This window comes from Drosophila sulfurigaster, chromosome 2L (assembly GCF_023558435.1).
Source record: "Drosophila sulfurigaster albostrigata strain 15112-1811.04 chromosome 2L, ASM2355843v2, whole genome shotgun sequence".
NCBI lineage: Eukaryota > Metazoa > Arthropoda > Insecta > Diptera > Drosophilidae > Drosophila > Drosophila sulfurigaster.
In genome coordinates, this window is record NC_084881.1 from 25612624 (window position 1) to 25635957 (window position 23334).

General features: G+C 35.9%; 1 protein-coding gene across 6 annotated transcripts; it reads right to left on the minus strand.

Annotated features, from left to right (window-relative positions):
• Positions 1-215: 215 nt before the first annotated feature.
• LOC133850969 (protein Aster-B) lies at positions 216-23178 on the minus strand. 6 transcript variants are annotated; one of them, XM_062287244.1, is made up of 11 exons: positions 22324-23175; positions 11868-12191; positions 11076-11643; positions 8297-8537; positions 6625-7738; positions 5579-5831; positions 4703-4833; positions 4443-4639; positions 1842-2304; positions 1654-1774; positions 216-1395 (listed from the first exon to the last, which is right to left on the minus strand). In XM_062287244.1, exons 1-11 carry the CDS (start codon positions 22620-22622, stop codon positions 1360-1362), a joined length of 3747 nt encoding a protein of 1248 aa, XP_062143228.1. In that variant the 5' UTR covers positions 22623-23175; the 3' UTR covers positions 216-1359. The 6 variants fall into 6 exon arrangements, 5 of the variants coding, with proteins under 5 accessions (XP_062143228.1, XP_062143230.1, XP_062143229.1 ...); XM_062287246.1 differs by lacking the exon at positions 22324-23175 and adding an exon at positions 19992-20008; XM_062287245.1 differs by lacking the exon at positions 22324-23175 and adding an exon at positions 12329-12384.
• Positions 23179-23334: the final 156 nt, after the last annotated feature.

Here is a 23334-nt window from a genome sequence, read left to right on the forward strand (position 1 = left end):
AAAGGTCAAAATATACCAAACTCCCAGAAATCATAAATACAATAGTTATTATATTGTGTATACCAAAATTCAACGCTTCGAAATTACGCTTGATTTTTTTTTATAATTACATAATCGGGTTTTTTATTTTTCTGTTTTATATAATAAATTAGAATCTTTTTATTACAGCAGCTTAACAATGTTGTTGCTCTACACATATAAATTGTGACAGAATGTTTTCATTTCCTTTTTTTTTTTTTTTTTTTTTTTGTTTAGGCCAATTTGCAACGGCTCAATTATAATTTGACGCTTCGATTTCTCGACTTTTCCAATATGTATATAGCATGCATATGATGTGAATGTTTGAATATGTTTTGTGATCTCTCATATTTTGCATTATTTGTGTGAATGGGTTTTTTGCGTTTTTACCAACAATTCAATTCAGTTTCTTGGGATTTCCATTAAAATGCAACAACTACAAACTAACAATACTTTCTTTCCTCTATTATAATAATGTAGTACATGTATACATATATATAGTATGGTATATATCTCTATATAGTATGACATCGGTATCAATCAATTGTGTTTTTGCTTAGCATTTATATTTAATAGTTTTTGTTTCTTATTCATCTTTTTTATGGTTTACTGTAAACGGGCGCCAAAAAGGAGTTAAGAGGTGTTACAAAAAAGATAAACAACAAAAAATATCGTCGTAAAAAACATTGCTCACATTTTGCAGTTTGGATTGGTAAGTTTTACAAAAATATTGTACATAAATATTATTGGTTTTTTTTATAATTTGTTTTCTTTTTCTTTGTGTAAATTTTGTTATTATAATTTATTTATTGGTATAATTTATATCAAATTTACAAAAATCGACTTTTGCGCTCATCAGACATGGAATTGTTTTTCTTTTGTTTTTCTCTTTATATATTTTTATTTATACTTTTTCTTAAATGAATTTTTTAAAACAAAAATTCAAGGCGCATTTTTTGTTAATCTTGTTGTAAGTGTTTATGTGTGTGTGTGTGTGAAATACTTTGCAAAACGATAAACATAAATGCAGCGACTAAAAACAATTTTAAGAGCTAGCTAACTAAAATTGTTGTAAAAGGAGAATTAAATTCATTAAATTACACGAAACTAAAATCAAAGCTACTTAAACGATAACACAAATAATTCTCTCGCTCTTTTTCATTATTTTTGTGACTATTTTTTTTTAATTGTGAAATTCAATTTCAGCTTTTTGGTGGCTTTGTTTTTAACACAAGATCACGAAGCCGCAAGAAACCAAAAGTAACTAAATTTTGGCCCTTTTGTGTGTGGAATTAATTAGTTGGGAGGAGAGAGGGGGGAGAGTTGTGCTGAAAGGGGCTGCTAGGGTATCATGACTTCGGCCAAAGTCTTTTCAGTCTGAAACAAAACAAACAACAGAAATGAAACATTAGAAAACATATCAAAATTATAAAAATAAAAATATAAATTGTGTACTTAAAGTTAAGAATTAATTTCTTTGGATTTTGGTTTACTTTGATCTCTGCTATGAATATGAATTACAATTAATTTGTTGTCTTTTCTTCTTTAATTAGATGCTTAGAATTCGGTGTGCATCGACTCGATGCTCTGACGTAGCTCGCCATCATTGTAGATCTTTTCGCACACGACGCTCACCTTTTTCAGCAGCTCAATCGCCGTTTGGAGCACCTGATGCCATTTGCGTAGCTCCGATTCATGCGACAGTTCCTGCTGACGCAACAGTTCCAGCCAATCTTGATTCGTATTCGGTAATTCTCTGTCATTACAATAGAATAGAATAATTAGCATTGATATACAATTTGAAAATCATTATCTTTACTCACTTGAGAGCTGCCAAGCTGGGCATGCGGGCACGCCGACTGAGATCCACATCAATGTGTTCCTCCAGCTTCCAGAGCTTAAGTAATAATATCACATTTAATGCCAGCAGCAAGCACATCAACAATATAACAAACAATGATAAGCCCTTGTATCGAAATTTATCCTGCATCTGGCCCCCGGCAGCCAGCAGCAATTGTTGTTGCTGCTGTTGTGCCGCCAACTGTTGCTGCTGGAGCTGTTGCTGCTGCTTATCGCCACCAACACCACCACCACCACCAATACCGATTGCCCCACCAGCAACACCAATGCCAGCAGCCAAATGATGGCCACCAGCAGCAGCATGTTGGCCGTGTGCTGCGCCCGATAGCAATTTGGTGTCCCATTTTTCCAGTGTTTCGGTTTTGCCAACTTGTGCCTGGTTGCCGCTGTTTGCTTCCTCCGAGGGGCGTATTTGTGTGGCGGTACCTGCAACGAGTTGCAGCACATGGGGAGAGGCGCCAAAGAATAAATGATTCAATTAAAAAACGATAAAAACATAAATCAATTGTAAATGTGCGCAATGCAATGCAGCGAAGGCAACCAAAACAACACAACACAACAGTTAAATGCATAAATCAAATACGAGCGAGCAAATGTTTCTCAACAATTCCAACAATTACAGTAAAAATAATGAAAAACATTAAACAATAAGCGCTTTAAACAAACGATGAAACAGCCAATGTTGCGAGCTAAGTTGCTATTGCCATTTCTATCTCAACTTTGTTGTGCTTTAACAAAATCTTCAGTTACAGCTTAGACCTTTTTAACAAGATTTCATATTTACTATAAAGATGGTAAAGTACTTTCTTAGACCTTTTTGTTTTGCTTAATACACTTTACTACGATATACTGAACAACCTACAATATACGATTCTCGAAATATGTATACTTTAAAGCGATATACTCAACAAGTTGCGATACTGTTTAAACACTAGTTTTTTTTAAATTCTATTTCTTTAACCTTTAAATTCTAATCAAAAATTCGCACAAAAATCTCGAATTTACAATAATCTTAAACAGAAATACTGTTCAGTATTTACATTAATCTCAATATTACAATGATCTCAAAGTAAAGCATTTCTCAGAAGTTATAGCAATCTCAATATTACAATATAGATTCTAAGTAAAATACTTTTTACTATTTACGAATTAATTACAATTACATTATTAAGTGGGTACTCAAACTAAATACATGCTAAATTAGAAATAGGTTCTTATAAGTTGTGAAAATAGTCTGAACAAGTTACTGCTTTGAGACAAATGAATACTGCATAAAAATCTACTAAATTTATGGTATAAATAATTTCCTTTGATAAACCTTTTAATTATCTTTCTATCTTTCTTATTAAAAATTATTGAATTAAGAGAGCTTCTTCTGATTTTCCCAATATACTTTATAGTAATATACCAAGCAGCCTGCAATATACTGAGTTACTATTTAGACACTAGTTTTTCGATAGTATTTTTTTCTCTTTTATATTCTACTCTAAAAATCACTTAATAATTTAAATTTAATTTAAATTAATTTGATTTTAAATTGATATACTAAACAATTTGCAATATACTGAGTTACTTCTCAAATAGTATTTTACACTCTTAACTACACTTTCAATGCCGGCAACAAATTTGAACAAAAACATAAAACATAAATTGGCAGGCGCACTTTAGTTGAAAGAGGTTAAGTAAAGGGTATCTGCTAGTCTGTACATAGCATTAAATGGCATTCAACTGCCAACATCATAACTGAACTGATCGAGAGATTGTTAATCGCCAATATACCTTCTGGACATGTGTGCAATTTGGCCTTACGATGCTGCGGATGAGAGTCGACACTTGAATGTTGTTGTTGCTGTTGCTGAAGATGCTGCTGCACTTGCTGCTCGCCATGATCATGGTCATGATGATGATGATGATGATGAGGTTGGTGTGGTGGATGATGAGCAGATTTTTCTTCTTCTTCTTGATGATGATGATGAAGACGAGGAACAGTTTGATGATGCTGTGAATGATGATGATGACGGTGATGATGATGATGATGATGATGACGATGTGGACGTAGATGTTGATGTGAGTGATGACAAGTCGAGCGTCTACTGTTGTCATTGTCCGTGCTGCTTGCTGTTGTTGTAGTTGTTGTTTTGGTGGTTGTTGTTGCTGTTAACATTGTTGTGGCTGTTGTTGTAGTTGTTGATGTCGTGGTTGTTGTTGCTGATGTAACCAATTGCAGTTGATTTAGGCCTGTGTGTGTTGTTTTGTAGCTTTTGTTGTTGTTTACATTTGACATGGTAATTGTTCAAGTTGTTGTTGTGGATGGTGCGTGCATTTTGTGTGGTTAGAAGAAGCAATAGCAATGGCATTTGGCATTGACAGTGTATTTGTAATTGTATTTTTTATACTATTTGTTAACGTATTTTTGGTTTTGGTTCTGCTTTCAATTTCAGTTTTTGTTGTAATTGTTGTTGCATTGCTCATTTGTTGCTTTTCGTTGTTACTTGTCTTGTACTTGTTGTTGTTTGGTTTCTGTATGTTGCTGTTGCTTAAACTATTATTTTCAATATGCTTACCACGTCTGGGACGGCGACCCTTCCCCTTCGCCGGCGGTATGCACGTCTCGCTCTGCAACGCAGACAGCTGAGCGCAGAAGAAATCCTCGATGCCCGCCCAAGTGTTCTTCTCGATGAAACCCTTGACAACGCCCCAAATCGATTTCTTGTACTTGATTTGTGCATGTATCGACAGCATCGTATGATCATCCACGGTGCTAGGAATGAGAAAAGTAATTCAATTAATATGGGAATTTTAATATTAATCATTAACTAGTTACCGCGCCAGGCAGAAATGAATGAGCACGCTAAAGCTATCGGCATAGGGAATGCCCGCATTGACGCTGTTCACATCAATGGAGTACAATTCTCCAGGTTTGCTGCACTCCCGCATCGTTTGGTATTCCGTGACCTGAAATAGAAATAATAATAATTAATAAATGTTGCTTAGTAATGCTGAATAATGAGCTTAACCTCAAGAATATTGACAAGCTGGTATGTTTTATTTTGAATGTAGAACTATATCAATATACCAATTATAGATTTATATTATATATGTTTTACAATTTATAATATTTTCAACGTAGTACCTTATCAATATATTAATTTAGCCTTCAGTGTGGTGTAAAATATTAATACGATATTTTCTAAGAATAATACCGCATTGTTTTACTTTTATTGAATGAGTATAATTTGAATGAATTGAATTGAATTCGCATTACATATCGGTATATTTTAGTAATTAGTATTTTTGGAATGCAGTACTATATTAAAATACTAAATTTAGCCTTTGACATATATTAGAATTTAAGATATTTTAAATGTAGTACTATATCAATATACAAAATCTAGAATTCAGTATATTTTTAGTATTTTTATATATTTCAAATGTAGAGGCGTATCAATATAACAAATATATCCATCAACATACCTTAATATTTAGTACATTTTGAATGAAGTTATATATTAATATACCAAATTTAGCCTTATGTATAATTTAAGTATTTTTGTAGTTTTGGAATAATACCGCACTGTCTTGCTCTTACTCAAAATGTGTAGCGAGTATCTCACAGTCGAGTGTGCTCGAGTGTAGCTCTCTTACTTGTTTAAACTCGAGGCAATTAAGCACATTAAAATATAGTTCCAATTGCACTCACCTTTGAGGTCTTGGGACCCACGGATGCGGCCAATTGCACAGTTACATTGACCAGTCGAACGTTCTGGCCCTCTTCATTCTTTTGCCACTCGCCCATTATGAGATCCGTGGATTTGCGCATCTCATGGAAGTCGGTGAGGAATTTCGATTTCGAGAACAGGAAATTGAACAGCGTATCCACACGAATGGGCAGAATTGCGTGCACAATTTGACGTCCCTCGTGTGTCGACGTACATTCCGTGCTGGGCACAAAGCTGGAAACAAAGATAGGAAATTGATTACGGCAAAAGAAACTAATCTACCATAAAAGTGTTTCCTATAGATTAAAAAGAGGCAAGAGGTAGATTTTAAATTAAAATAAAAGTGTGAAAAGAAAATATAAATAAAAATGAAGGTAACTCGCCAAGTGCAAATTATATTCATATTAAATAGTTAATAAATAATTTTTTGTTTCAATTAAATTTAAGTTTGTAAATATATCTTATTAAAATACGTTATAAATACATTTTAAGAAACATAATTTTAGGTTAAAAGAGTATTGTTTATTTCAACTTTAAATTATGTTTCTTAAAATGTACTTCCAAACAGAATTGCTTAGAAATAAGATAAGCATTAATAAAAGTACTTCCGCAAATTAAGCAACAAAAACCATAAAGAGGAATGCCAAATACTTGCTTATCTCATTTAACGGCCTCAACTAGAACCGTAAATAAATTTGTGTAGAACTTAAAGGAATTATGTAAAGCATTAGTAGTTTAACATTAGTGTTTGATATTATTTTCTGCACTTCAATTTTGTGCATATGACTGTTAAATAAGAAAATATGCCGCTAACACAAATTTGGTACTAACAATGTGGCCGCTATGCGAGATATAGTTGTTTTTGGTATTATAATTAATTATACAGAAAAAGTCTAATAAGTCTATAAGTAATATATAAAATAAAATGCAAAGCAGAAAACGTCTAATAATAGATTTAAGTAGTATATAAAAATCAAATATAAACAATTAAGCTACTCCAACTTAATTCGTTTTAATTTTCACTTACGGTACACTGTTCTCCTCGGAATCGGAGGAATCCGAGACGTCTGTGGGACCTGCCTCATCGTTTTTGCAGTCTACGTCGCGAAGTCGCTGATTTTTGACAACTTTGCGTTTGGACTCTAAGCAATGACTGGCCTCTGAGACATTTGCTGCTGAGCCATGGCTGCTGGCTTTGTCGCTGCTCTTGCGATCCGAAGTAGTTACTCCAACTGAACCACTAGCAACTCCGCCACTGGCCGTGGAGGTTGTTGTAGTTGTTGTGCTGGCTGCTGTTGTTGTTGCTGTTGTTGTGGTGCCATTGCTGTTGCTGATGGATGGATTGTTGCCACCAGTGTTGTTGCTGTTGCTGCTGCTGGCTGGTACACTGAGTGTGACGGCAACCGTTTGCTCGGCGGCCTTCACCGAACTGAGCGTCAGCTCCTTGGCATTGGCCTTCATCTTTTTATTGGACTTGCGCGTGCTGTCGCTCGCCTTATTGTCCGACCCACTGGCCGAGGCGTTGGCCGACGAATTCAGATTGGATGATTTGCTTGAATTGAAAAAGTATTTCGTTTTCGATTTGCGTGTGGTTGCGTTTCCCCCACCGCTGCTTGCGCTGCTATTTCCACTCTGCTGCTGCTGCTGCTGTGGCTGCGACGATGTCTGATTAATGCTCTGATTCGAGTTGCTTTGTTCGCCACCAAGATCCTCGATGGCTGTTTGAAAATCTACATCCGTTTCCTTATCATCCGAGTCCAGTGTGGGATCAATGTAGTCCTCGTCGTCCGTGGTTAGACCCAATTCTTCGCCGTAACAATTGTGCACATAACGCCAAATCTCTTGGGGTGAAAACTGTTTATTCATCAACGTGTTTTGCCAGACGCGAAAGAGCATCAAAAATGACTTGTCACGCGATGCGAATGTCGCAAAAAAGAATTTCTCCTTCGAAACTGTCGATATGGAGATGGCATTCGGTATTACCAGCGCTGTTTTCTCCTTCGTGATGGCTGTCACATCCTTCCATTTGATGCTCACATACGTCTCCCAGGTAAAGATGTTCGCATGGAAGCAAACGTAGTTCTGTGACACGTACAAACGTCCCTGCACCAAGATGTCTCGCTGCAGTGCACACGAATAGTCTGCAAAATAAAGGAAATTCAATTAGTTGAGGTGTTCTTAAGGAGTTTATTCGAAGTGTAGAGGTGTGAAGACTTGTTAGTCAGTTTTGTTTAAGCAAACTGATTTTATTCTGCAAACTTGTCTAGAAATATTTCTCTCTGTACTTTTTGCTACTCATATTGAGTTGCCCATTTTTATCTTTGTTTATCTATGCAACTAAATGAAGTGTTCATAAATAACCAACAATCGATTCTACCAATTGTGGATTAAGCTTTTAAAGAGTTGCGTAGATAAACTCAATGCAAAGTAACTTGACTTTGATAAGATTATTTTGATATGACATCATTACATCAAGCCATAAATCAAAAATACAATTTCAATCATATTTAATTACAACGCAAAAACGAGTTGAGAATATCATTATTGAATTGACTTTATAAAACTCAAATTTGAATCGAACATTTCGAGAATTACAAAAGCATTTAGCAAGTCATAGTTGGTAAACAAAAAATAAAAATGGATTTCTATTGACTTTCGTCTTTCACACCTCCAAACTTTGAAAATAGACAAAAACTCACCAACAATCAGGCGCTCATCGTTGGGCACCTCTTTGAAGAGTTTCTTAAAGTCCTCGGCACGTGACTTGTAATTGGGATAGATGACGTTATACCACGACTTCTTTTTGGCCCGCTCCGAGAGACGTGATGTGCCTTTGGCTGGCTTCTCGTTCGATGTCGAGCTGCTGCTCACGTGTGTTTCTCCTCTCACAAAATGGCTCTCAGTTATTGCACCCGGTTCACTTAGTTTGCTCTGCGCATCCTGCAATTGTTATGGGATATCATTAAATTATTTATTACTCATGAAACTCAAGTACTGAATCATACAAAAATTCGTTGGAATTGTTTGTGAGGGTCTCAACAGGTGGTTGGTGGCTGCTTATCAATATTTTTTGTGGCCAAGACAAACACGTTTTACGAGCGGTTTATCGGCAATACTAATATTTTTTTTTCTGCTGTTTTATTATTATTTTATTTGTTGTTGGTATTTATATATATTTGTAGAGCGCGTGTTGTATAATCTATGTGATGCGTTCGACAACTTTTTGGCCACTGAATCGCGTCTTGTTCGCTTGGATTCGCAACGCCAAGAGAGCCAAAAACGGGGAAAAAAACCAAAAACTAATGGCAACATGACAAATTCACAATATCAGGAACGTTATCAATCGGTGCCAAAGCTTCGACCAATAAGTTTTGGTGGCAGCCATGGAGCTTTTGCTTTTTTATTTTCTACAGTACCTTGTAGCCCTGAAGTGTCTAACAGTGGGTATGACAAGTTTCCATATTGACATAGAAATATTTTTGCTTCTATTAAAATTAGATTGCAAAGTGTTGATATAAATAATTTTTCGATAGTTAATTCTCTTTTATGCGTAGCGAAATTTAATTTTAAATATTAACTTCTAAATATAATGAATATATATATTATCTTTATACTATTTTTTTTATAATTTTTCTGAATTTTATTATCATAAATAATTTAAATTTCCTATTAATATATTTCATACTCTTTAGCTTTTCTATTTAATTAATCATAATAGTCTTTATAGATATTCAGATTTTGGTAAAGAAGCTTTTTGATTTCTTACTTGAGATATTTTAATAAAATATATCAATATTTTCCTTCAATTTGAAATAATTATTATTATATCTGGCTCATCTCAATGCAATAAGGAATTGTGTTCGTTTTTTAATAATAATAATCATTTTTCAAAAACAACATTTTTATATATACTAATTCCGTAGTTTCTTTTTTTTTTTAAGTATTTAGCATTAATTTATTCTTGAAAACGTAAGTATCACATTACGTGGTATTCACTCGCCTATCACACTCTCTTAGCTATATTTTTGCCCCCGTTTCGTGTGTCAACATTGTAGGGTAATTCTAATCAGTGCCGCGGCCTCAGACAGCTCACAAAAAAAAAAACAGAAACCGGAGCATTTAGTTTGTCAATTCGATAAGTCTACACTAGAGCGACGGCTGTTTTTTCTCCGCATTTTATTCACCAAATGATCTACGAGGTATCCATCAACGAGCTGTTTGTCGCTCGATACATTATCAGCAGACTGAGAGCATCTGTCTCTGATGTTTACTATTGCCGCAGTTAACACATTTCGCATTTGGTTGTGACCTGTGACGTGCTAATGAAACAGCAACCATAAATAATGAAAGCTTGTGAGCTTTCACAACAGACAAGAGCAGAAGATAGATAGCGAGAAATAGACACAGAGAGTGGGAGAGTAAAAGCTGAATAGAGAACCAAAGAATAAACAAAAATTAATTGTTTTTGTTGGCTAATAACAAACATTTTGAGGCGGAACTTTTAAACATGACTTGAAAAGCTGTATTGAGTATCACAAGCTTGGAAAAAGCTCAGTGGTTAAAGCTGCTATATTTGAAGCTTATGGCTTAAGGTGGAAATTTTGAATTTTATGATTTTGGAGAACATAGTTCAATGAACTTTCGCAAATATGGCACTATTGAAGTGTAACTTAGCAAAACTTTTTATTTTAAATGGAAGCTACAAATCTTAAATAAAGCATATGATTAAAGATTATTTTTATTAAGATGTTGCAAACGAAGAAAAGTAATTTCTTTTTCAAATTGCAGCTTTATAATAAATATGATATAATAAGAAAATTCTATCTCTGATAAAGTACTACTATTATTATTTAATTTCTTTTTAAATTGAATTTATATAATCAACAAAAAAAAGTATTACAACTAAGAAGTTATTTCTTTAATATAGTCTTATCGTGTTCCTTAAAGGAACTTCTATTTGCAAAACCTACTACGACTAAATAATAACATAAACCTTAAAAGGTATACCAACTAACTAGTAAGTTCTTGAAGATAGCTAATTATGATCCTTTAATGACCTTCTGTTTATGAAACTTTTGAAAAGTGATAAGACTAAATAGTAAAGATTTTTGTAAAGGAAATAATTCATGATAAAAGTATTACAACAAAGTAGTAATTTCTATGTATAAGAGTTCCTTTAAGGAACATTGATTAATGGGGACTTTAAAAAGTATCGCAACTAGAAAGAATGTTTTTTTTAAGGGAAACTGTGGAGAGAAAACAAGTATCGCAACTTAAACTTTTTATTTTCAGAGGAAAAAAAATATCTCAGCTAAAACGAATGTTTGCTTTTTAAGGGAAAATATTATATACAAAGAAACTCTATAATCCTCAAAAACTTTCACAAAATACTATAAAATTCTTAAAAAGTTAACAGTACTCAAGCAAAGTTCCTTCAAGGTTCTTATTAATTATTGAATCCCTTTCTTTCACACTCACCTCATCGCGTCCACTGCTCGAGGTGGATAACTTGGCAGGTTTGCCCTTGGAGCTGGTCGAACTCTTGCGACTGCTGGGACTGTCAGTGCACGAGCTGCCCGCTTGAGCGGCACCCGAGCCGTTGGAATCGACGCTCTGCGATTGCAAAGGCTGTTGAAGATCGTTCCTCGACTCCGATTGAATAATATTTATGCTAGGCGTGGGCTGAGAAGCAACTGTGTTGCTGCCGTTGCCGTTGCTGTTGGTTGCAACTGTTGCTAGGTTGTGACTGCCATTGCTGTGGTTGCTGCTGACAGATTCACGACGTTGAAGCGCAGTTGCTGTCACTTCGGTGGCAGCAACGGAAGAAGCTGCTGTTGCTGTTGTTCCTGCTGCAGTTGTTGTTGCTGGTGTTGTTAGTGTTGTTGCGGCGACGACAGCGGAAGTTTGTTGTATCGAAGACAAGGATGTGGATGTGGAAATGGAAATGTTGCTGTGCTCAACGATGCCAACGGCTTCCTGAATAGTCAATAGTTTGCTGTTTGTTGTGGTTGTGGTAATTGTGATCTCCTCGGTAATGGAATCGCGCCTAAAAAAGAATTATAAAAAAACAAAGAGCGTGAGTAAAGTTCTTGATAGCAAAACTTGGCGAGTCTAAATGTGTATGAGGCAGGCAAAAAGTACAGCAAGAAAGTCATGCATAAGTAAAATTTGATACAAAGTAAATGCGGCGTATACTTAACATGGATCCACAAGCAGCTGAAGAGTTAGAGAGAGAGAGAGTGAGAGAGGGAAAGAGAGGGAGCAACCTACCTGTCGCCATTGCTAGCAATTTGTGTGGACTTTTCATCCAGTTCATCCTGTTGCTGCAGTTGCTCCTGAGCTGCTGATTGCTGCTGCGATGGTTGCTGCTGCTGCTGCTGTGAGTGTTGTTGTTGTTGCTGTTGCGTTTGTTGCTCATCACAAATCATGTTTGTGGCAAGTGTGGCATTGGCATTGGCAGGCTCAGTGCTGCTTGCAGCACAAGTTGTTGCAGTTGCAGTCGCTATGGTTGCTGCTGCTGCTGCTACAGTTGTTGCTGCTGATGCAGTGGTTGTTGTTGTTGTTGGTGTTGTGGTTATATCAATATCTTTAATCCTACAATAAAATGCACAAGGAAATAAAAAACAAATGGCAAAGAGGAACAAACCAAACAAATAAAAAACAACACAAAACAAATAAAGAATACATGCTTTTAGCCTCGAACTTTTTCTGAACTCTCTTGTTGACTTTACCAGACCACGTAGGGCTCTTTTTTAAAACGCTTTTTGCCCATCGCACAGCTGTTCAACGTTTGAAGTGCTTCTCGAGAATGAAATGGTGAATAAACCTAATTGCATATCGCTCGCTCGCATCGCAGATAATCAATGAAGACACACGCACACTCACACACATCAACGTTATACTATATTATTATTATTGTTTTATGTGCCTAGTACCAGCGCAATAACTAAGTAAGTCAGTCAGACTGCGAGATAAGCGCGATAAGATATAGATTCATGCTTCCCACATTTACTCTCAATTGTGACCAAGACCTTTCAGCTCAATGTCTCTCAACTGATCAGCAGAGCAATATATAAACAATAAAATAGCTTTTAAATGCTTTGTCAACAAAGCACTGAAAGAAAAAACAGGCTAAAAAGGGGTCAAACTTTTTACCATATTCAATTGGCAAATTCAAAATTAATATTTATTCAGTGTGTTGGAAATTCCCTTAAAATATGCCACAAACATTTATTAATCTATCAATACAAATTGAACTTTTTTCAGTTAATTCAGCTGATGTGAGTTTGCACTCAGTCAAATTAAACGCTGTTTTACATTTCTATTTTCCATTTCAAACCTTTTCTGCTCCACTTTAACGAGTCCCCCTCAATAACTATAACAAGCTCTGTGTGCATCGTCATATGAGTAACTTTAAACGGATCGTTTTGTGGAATTCAGGCGTTCATTCATTCATTGTTCTCACGTGGGTTAATGGGGCAATTATTCATATTAGATCATGTTATATTATGCATAGTGCATTTGTCAAAAGAATTTTTTGTTCAATTGTTTAGCTCATCTATTGAGAATAGATTTTCTACACATTTTAGCGGGAATTTTTCATTTTCTGTATTCTTTTTTTAAATGATTCATTAAATTTTTTTTAATTTACAGCTTTCTTGTGTAATTCTTCTATAAATTGAGTTGAAACTAATTGTTTTCTAGAATTTGTGAAAAATACTTGAACATGAATTGGAAATTTCAAATTTATTCGTAATGCATTTAAAGTTCAATCTTCTTACCCGACAGTAGCATTTTAGTATTTTTTCGGTATATTAATTTGTATAATTATTAAGAAGAATGCCGCACTGTTTTGCTTTTATTAAAAATGTAGTACAATATCGATATACCAAATATAACCTTTGGTATATTTTGTGGTATATTTTTTGGTATATTTGTAGATTACGGTTTTATTAAAAATAGGTGTTGCCGGTATATCACAGTCGAATTGGTACGACTAGTATCATTTAGTATTGTTGTGGTATATTTTTGGTATATTTGTCAAACACGTTTTTATCAAAAATGGGTAGTTTGTATCTCTCAGTTGAGCGCACTCGACTGTAGGTTTCTAACTTAGTTTCTTTATGATTTCGTGAAACAATTTGACAAAAGAATGAACGCTTATCGAATGTAATTGACAGTGAAAATCTGCTTTATACTAGGATTTACAATTTTCGCAAAAAAAGGGCATTATTAATTTTTAAATGCGGGAAATAATGAAACTGCTCGGTGAGAAAACTAATACTGTTTCTACTATGAATTAGCGATTGCCCATAAAACTTGTTAGGGATTATATAAATGTATGTTATCTTATCTTAGTTTACCAAAAATTTAGTTTTGACAACTATCAATTAATTTATTAATCGCCCAACAACTTTGTTTAGTTATTGAATAAAGTAAATTGACACTTTACTATTTAATTGGAAATACATATTCAGTGAAACACTTTATTCCGTCGAAGCTGGTTAGCTGCGAAAACACAACTTCACGCAGCAGATGTGGCAGATCTCGGGTGACTCTTCCATTCCGGAAGCCCGTCACCACTCCTAATTTGTATCTGCCTCATCATTCATCCAAACCAGATAGGCATCGACACAAAGACGAATAACCTCCTACTTCGTTTCTCTATTCGTCGTCCTGTGCTGTCCTATACTGTAAAGAAGCTACTGTAATAACATATGTTCTACTATTCTGACCGGCACAACAAGTGTACATTTTCCAAGTGCAATAAAATAATTGTAAAATTACAAATTCCAACAATTCGAAAAGTTAAAGTGTTATTATTATTCTGAAGACGCCCCCCTACACATTTTGGTCCTTCGAGCCGGATATATGATTGGATTCGCTCGACCCCAGCAATAGCATTGGTTTTTTCAAGATAAGTAATACACTTTCATACATTCTCCATACATTTTGTGCAAGTGTCGTGTTCGCGCCATATTCTTTTTCCTTGTACATTATATATATGTGACACAGCATATATATAAGTACATAAGCGTTCTACCGGCTTTCTTTCCGCAATCTTTTCTACTTTGTGTATACTTTGCACAGTATATATATATATATATCCTTATATGTATATGTATGTGTAAGTATCTATACAGTTTAAAAGAGTTCGCTTATATTTTCCTATTTGGCCGCTGTTGTATGTACTTTGTTACATTTCTGTCGTGTCGCGTTTGTCTGCTTTTTGACACACTCCAGTGTATGCAACCTCTTCGTGTTATTTTACTCTAAATAACAAGGAAGTTGCACACTATTAAAAACAAACGCGCGTAGATCCACTACACTCCATATATATATATATATATATATATATATATATATATATATATACATATATATATACACATATACACACGACACATATACATCCACATACGACACACATACATACACGAACACTTCCATATACGACACTTACACACATATACACTCCGTATATATTCCATATACACTCCGTATACATTCCATATACACTCCGTATATATTACATATACCCTCCGTATATATTACATATACACTCTGTATATATTCCATATACACTCCGTATATATTCCATATACACTCCGTATATATTCAATATACACTCCGTATATAGTTGTGTCGGCTTTGTTCACTATCCTGTGATAGCCGAAGTTCCTTTCCATTTTTTGTGCTTGCTCTCGGCTGCCGAAGCGTAGTATGTCCAAAAGCCAAAAGAGTGAAAAGGACTCTAAACTTTCATTAAAGCTTCCGACCACAGCTCGTCGCCTGTCGTCCGCTTCGCCCGCTCCTTCGGGATCCAAATCCGCCACTCCTGCCGCTCAACTCCGAGTCAAAGTTGATCGTCCATCGCCGTCTGCTTCTTCTGCAACTACACGATCCGTCCAGGCTAAACTTAGCAACACCCGTGCGATGGCTCTCAGCAACTTCATCGCCATCTCTGACAGACTGGTGCACTTTGAGAGTCGGGTCAGAGGGCCTGCAGCCGAAGACGACAATGTACACACGTACGAGATCCGTCGTGACCGCCTGCAAGCCCTCTGGGACAGTGTAGAGACCGCTTATGCCAAGTGCGCTGATGCACTGCATCGAGACGGCGACAACGAAGGCATACAGGCCATGGAGGCCAAATATGACCACTGCTATGCAGTGTATGAGCGGTGTCTCGCCCATGTAAAGGGGCAAATTACACAAGTTTCCGAATCAACCAGGAGTGAAGCATCCGCTCCTCCTGTGTACTCCAGTGGCTGCCGGCTCCCTCCAGTCGACATCGAAGTATTCCGTGGGGATTACTTGCGGTGGCCGACCTTCCGTGATCTTTTCACGGCCATCTACGTCAACAATCCGAGGTTGACTCCGGTTGAGAAACTATTCCATCTCAATTCAAAAACCGCAGATGAGGCCAATGAGATCGTAGCCAAATTTCCGCTGACGAACGATGGTTTCGCGTTGGCTTGGAGTGCTCTCTGCGAGCGATTCGAAAATAAGCGCTTGTTAATAACGAGCCAGTTAAAATTCTCTTCAACCTGTCCACGGTTTCGCAAGAGTCTGGAGCAGCAATTAAGGAGCTGCATGGCACAATTCAGCGGTGCTTGACCGCTCTTGACCACTCAGACATTTCAGTCTCTAGTCCTTTCGCCGACTGCATCCTGGTCTTTCTTTGCTCATCCAAGCTCCCCAAACTTACACTCTCACTATGGGAGCAATCATTGGTGGACAAGACCAAGATTCCCGCATGGCAGGACATGAGCACATTCCTCAACGAGCGTTATCGTACGCTCGAGGCTGTTGAGGACGTGACGCAAAAAACCTCGCAGAACTCTACCGCTGGACCATCCCGTCCACAGCAGAGTTCAAAGCGAATTAACTCTTTCAAGGCCCGAGTCACTCAGAGAGGCAAATCGTGTGACTTGTGCTCAAAAGAGAATCACCCTGTCCGGGTTTGTCCAAGCTTCCTTGAAATGTCGGTCAATGATCGGATGAGCTACATCAAACAGAAAAGTCTCTGTTTAAACTGCTTCGCAAGAGGTCACCAACTCCGAGAGTGTACGAGTGCGCACAATTGCTTGACATGCAAGAGGCGGCACCACACTCTTCTCCATCGGGGCGACAGTGCCCACAATGGTGCCTCTTCCACTCCATCCACACTTCCCAACATACAGTCCACTCCGAATCAATCAGCAACAAATGTACAAAATTACTTTGCCATTAACGCTCAGAACATCCTTCTCGGCACGGCGGTTGTCAATGTATGCCATCTAGGTACTACATACACCGCACGAGCACTAATCGACTCAGGGTCCGAAGCGACTTTCATTTCTGAGCGTTTATTCCAGCGCATAAAGTTGCCATTCCAATCCGTGCAAGCCCAAGTATCCGGGCTGAATCATGCAATTGCGGCCCAACCGCAGAAGTTATGCAACTTCAGCATTGGTTGTCCAACGAAGCCGAGGCTCCACATCGAGACCTCAGCGTTCGTTATTCCACAACTGGCAGACAAGCAGCCATCATTCCGAGTGCCGAAAGGGTTCCTAAAGGATCTACCAGCGATTGAACTGGCAGATCCAAACTTCTACAAAGGTGCTCAGATTGACATCTTAATTGGCGCGGATATCCTTCCGTCAGTCATCCTGAGCGGTACCCGGCCAAACATTTGTGGCTCACTCCTTGGCCAACAAACCGTGTTTGGTTGATTCTCACCGGCCCCGTCTCCCAGAATGTGTCGACAACTGTCTCTGCGTTTTCGACAAGAGTCGCTATCCAAGCAGACGATCAACTCGACAGACTAAGCTCCAAAGTTTGGGAGGCGGAGGATATTCCGTCGAAGCTGGTTAGCTGCGAAAACACAACTTCACGCAGCAGATGTGGCAGATCTCGGGTGACTCTTCCATTCCGGAAGCCCGTCACCACTCCTAATTTGTATCTGCCTCATCATTCATCCAAACCAGATAGGCATCGACACAAAGACGAATAACCTCCTACTTCGTTTCTCTATTCGTCGTCCTGTGCTGTCCTATACTGTAAAGAAGCTACTGTAATAACATATGTTCTACTATTCTGACCGGCACAACAAGTGTACATTTTCCAAGTGCAATAAAATAATTGTAAAATTACAAATTCCAACAATTCGAAAAGTTAAAGTGTTATTATTATTCTGAAGACGCCCCCCTACACACACTTCACAGCCCTGTAGGTCTAATTAATAACTGATAATTGTTAAAGCATTTGTTTATAGTCGCACCCAACACTTTTTAGTCGGAAAGCAAACTATTCTCTCGTGTTGCTGATAACAAAAAAAAGTGTTATTTTTTTTTGGTTTTAGTGGTTGTTGTTGGCAGTTTCCGTAATTGTTTTGTCTGTTTAATTGCCATTGTTGCATCGTTTGGCAATCTATTTAGATAAGCACCTGTATTAGATGATAGCTCGACTGCAAAATTTATATGATGATAACTTAACTGAGTCATAGTAGAGACTACTAAAAAACAAAGAAAAGCTTGTGAAATACGTAGTTTGCTTCACAATATTGTATTTCTAGTAGTTTGTGGTTAAAGTTCCCCATTCGTTAAAATCAACTGTCATCATCAGTTTATATGCAAATTGTGATGGGAGAGGAGAAAAAGCATAATGAAGCGACCTTATCAGTTGCCACAGTTCAAGTTCATAAACTACTCAAATATGTATTTGTTGAGCAACAACAAACAAACAAACAAACGAAAACAAATCGGGGCCGAGAATGGGAAGTTGGGGGAACATCAGCTCATAATGATAATTTCGTTTGACTAAGCATCAAATTATCATCAACATGTTGCGAAAAACAAGGGAGAAGATTCTCAATTAGTTTGTGCGTCATTTTAATGCGCTGTAATTAACTGAGTTGATATAGACGTATAGCTGACGTATTATTCTAAAGTACAGAACTCTTTGCCTAAAAAAATTAATATAGAAATATTTGATATTCTACATAATGATGGAATAAAGAAGTTTCCTAACACTAAGATCATAATAAAAAAATTGTAATTAAATTTTAATCCAATTTGTGCTTTCGAAACAAAAAGAAGTTTCACTTCTACTTCATAACGAAAACAAATATTATTTAAAGTTTAGAGAAATATTTTTCTTAAAAAAATTTCATATTCGCGGTACTTAAAACTTCTGTTGTATACTTTAAATTTATTTTATCCCTAATTATGGAGTAAAGATTTTTCCTAACACTTAGAATCATATACAAAATTAATATTTAATAAATGAATGAAATTCGTAATTTTAAAATATAAAGAAGTTTCTCTTGCACTTCATAAAGGTAACAAATATTATTATCATATAAATAAAACAAATTTATGTTTTCGAAAAAAATGATTAAAAAAATAAATATTATTGTCAAATAAATAAAACAAATTATGTTTTTCAAATAATACAAAATTGTCTTACACTTCATAAAGAAAATATGTTTTAAGTTCAAATAAATAAATCAACGTTATGATCACGAAAAATTATCTTACACGTCATAAAAAAAAACAAATAAAGAAATCGAAAAAAAGAGCTTTTCTTACATTTCATAAAGAAAACAAATATTATGATCAAATAAATATAACAAATTTATGTGTACGAAAAAAATAAGTTTGTCGTACACTTAATAAAGAAAGTAAATATTAATTTCAAATAAATAAATCAACTTTATGATTTTGAAATAAGAGAAGTTTGTCGTACACTTCGTAAAGAATATACATATATATTATTTTGAAAAAAGAAATCTTTACTTCCATATTCGATATTTGAAAATTCTGTTGTACACTTAATATTTGTGTTATGCTAAACACCTCTTGCGTTGTCCCATTAAGTACAGGGTATGGAAATAATAAAAACCAAGAGGTACTCAACTCAACTGATTGTACAGATAAGAACATTGTATACATTAACAGCAAAAACTAGCGGCACATGCGAATTAAGACAAAGCAACTCGAGTCACAGCGAACTAAGCAACTATATAATATATGATGAACTATGAACTTTTAGTAAGGTTAGAATTGTTTTGAGGGGCGGATAAGTTATTGTTTTTGAGGCGTGTCTCTAAGGCAATGCAACATGCGCGCAAAGCACAACACAACACAACAATTATAATTAACTTATTGTACAATATAATAGAAAATAATGGCTAGAAATCAAGTTAATTGACTCAATGACGCGGCAGTGGCAATTGCCACTCGGGGGTAATAGTTGAAATAGCTAAACTAACCGTTAGTCGACCTCCCTTCCTCCTCCACCCCTACAACCAACTAACTATCCACAGTCTATAAAGAAGCCCAACTAAACCAGTTATTCTCTATGCGAAAAATCAATAACAAAAATAAGAAAAAAAAAAGTTTGTATTACATTTTGTTTTTATTATTGTTGTCTGCGCTTTATAGCCAGTTTATTATTTCCTATTGTTGTTCCAGCTGTTGTCGTTGTTGTTGCTGTTGTTGTGGGTCATTCTCGACTGAGTACTAAAAGTATGTCATCATTGGAAAAATGATGACGAAACGCGTTTAAATACACGGCAAACCCAAGCGAACCAAAACGAAATGGAAAATAAAAGGTGTTTTTTTTTGGTTTTTATTTTTAGCACATTTGGCAAATGCCATTAATAATATTAAATATGCTTATTATGCGGCAGCGAAGAAGAAGAGAGAAGAGCAACGCAACCGAAAAACTGTTTGTTAATTATTTAATTAATTTTGCTGCTCTATTTTGTTATTTCTTTTTTTTTATTTAGCTTTCTGCTCAAAACAAGAGACACACGCGATGGCGATGGAGACTTGACGGAGACGTCATTTCAGCGCGACGTTTGAATTTGCACTCGAGGAGAAAAAGCGGGCGCAAAATGTGCGAGAGAACCACCGAACACTGAACTGAACAACTGAACAACCCGACAGACCCGGCTAAATAAACAACGCAGCAACAACAACAATTTATTAGTGTTGTTGCTGCTACTGTGTGTGTGTTGCGAGTATTGCGTCGGCAATGGAGGTTTTTATTAATACGCTTTAGCAAAAATTTTACCATGAAAATGCCAAGCTACAAAATACCAAAAGCGCAACTGTTGCGCAATCCTTCAAATTGCTCCACAAAAAGGAAGAAGCAGCAACTGGAAACTGACGTAAAATACTCCCCACAAACTTTATGAATTCTACAAAAAATACAATATTCCTTATTACATTTCAATATAGTAAACAAATATATACAAAAACAACAAATAATATGGCTATTTTTAACCACTTCCCATATGTACATGTTTTTTTTTCCCCGTTCTATAAAACTTTCCTATCAAAAATATAACCAAATCTGCCAATTAGAATTCTACATTTTTATTCGCATATACATATGTGTGTAATATTTATTTTTGTTACTGTAAATTTTGCAGAACAAAAATATCATACTATATATCATAATTCTTTTACCATAACTTAAAACATTAGTTCTCCAATAAAAATAGAAGAATTTCAAACGCAAACTTATACAATAAGAATTTCAAAGAATCCCATGTTTTGAAAGAGTTTTTTTTATAATATTTTTAACTATTTTTTCATTTAATCTTAATTTATAGTATTGCTAGAATACTATTCTTAAAACCCAATTTTTCTTCACTTCCTTAAATCTTTATAAATTTTTGTAAACTCAAATAAATTTCCTTAACTTGTATCTATATATTTGAACTGTATAAAGTGTATATTTCTAGGGAAATATAAATGAAACCTTTCTACCGATTTCTTTACCTGCTGCTATTACTTTTGTATTATAAAACCTGTAAACACGTACTCACATATCTTGTTTTTATAGTATTACTCCACGTTGAGTACTCAAAGAACTGAATGTTTCCACGAAATGGAAACCAGGTTTTTTTCCTAACCAAAGCTCCATGTGGTATTTGTCATAGCATAAACTTAGAAACAAAGAAATAGGAATATGCAGATCCTCAGGGGAATTATGCTAACATTGTAAACTTCAATTTACGAGGTGCTCAACAAAAGTTCGGTGGTAAGTTGACCGGAAGTAAAAATCGAAAATATTTTTCTTTGTATTTATTTTTAAGCTTCATCTTTTTGTGCGTCATTTGGACTTCTTTGTGTATAGCAGATTTAGCTGTAATATTTGATATAAGGTCAAGGCACTTAAGTCCAGCTCATTATATTCTGAGTACATCGAGGATTTTTTTCAAAAGTTTTGCGGTTTTCAGTTTCATTTTAATGAAACTATGAAATTTCAAGTTCTTTATTAAAAAAGTACTCTGTCTTAAAGTCAACAAACTTTCCGAACTTTTGTTAGAGCCCTTGTATAATAGTTAAAAGAATTGGGAGTCGAAAGCCAGTTTGAACTGAAAATACCTATAAAAATAAGTACGCTATACTGTATATAGGACGATAGAGGGAAAAAGGCAATGCACTGAGAGTTTTGTGGGATTATCTCTTTGCCATTAGAGCTGATAAGTCGTAGCCTATGATTACGAGAGTTAATAGAATGTAAATTGGAAATGTATTTTATGTACTACATGAGTATATAGAAAGAACATACATCACATGCAAATTAGGAGCATGCAAACCTACACCAAAAGTATATAATACGTTATACATATATGAATGTAGGTAAGATTGTAGTAGTATGTAAAAGTAGTTCAAGTAAAAAAGTAGAACACAAACATGTTTCGATTGCTGTGGGTCACACTTACATGGGCAGGTTGAGACTCGCTGTGCGTTTGTGCTTTTGATTTTGGTGTTTCTGTTGCTGCTGTTGTTGTTGTTGCTGGAGTGAAGACTGCCGAAAGAGACTGTGAGCGGTGGCCAAGGTTTTGGGCAAAGCACCTTGACTGGAAGATTTACAGAGCGACACAAAGCGTGTGCCGGCCGATGTGGATGTTGTTGTGGATGCTAACGACGAATTGGATGATGATTTTTGTTGTTGTTGTTGCTGCTGCTGCTGCTGCTGTTGTTGTTGTTGCTGCTGCCGCTGTTGTGTGACAAAATGCATGACAACGGGACAACAAATGAAACGCGTCTCTGTTTTCGCGTCGCAAATCAATCACAAATTATTACAATCAGAATTTTATTTTGCATTTGTTTTAACGTTTTTTTTTTTTTGTCGCTCTCTTTCTGTCTCTCTCACTTTTATCGCTCTCCGCCTATTAAAACTGCTGATGCTGCTGCTGGAGCGCTGCTTTGCCTTCAACGACGGCGACTGCGGCTGCTGCTGACGTCTGCGGAAGTTGTTTCTTTTTGATTTTGTAGTTTTTCATAGTTTTCATTTATTAACACTGCGTAAGCTTCGCGTAATTCCGAGTCGTTTCCCGTTGCTTAGAATTAAAATGCAATTTGTAACTAAACTAAGCCTAAAATATGAGATTCGTTTCCGAAATTGCCTGCGCTGCTCTTTAGCAAAATTTCGTTGTTGTACAAACGCTGCGTTCTTCTCTTTTTTTTATGCGCATTGAAAAGTATTCGTCGAACATAGGGTTGTCGAGCGGCAGCGAGAGCAGACGCGCCAGCTGCTTGACGCAGCAATTACAGCACAACAGCTAAACTAAACTAATAAATAATATTTTTAATAATATTGATATAGTTTGCTGGGCATTTATTTTTTGTTGTCGATGCATTGATTTGTCAAAAATGTGTTCACACACTTGACACCTATGAATTGCATGCTGTTGACAGCTCTGCGTGTCAGCTGAGTCAAAAATACCAAA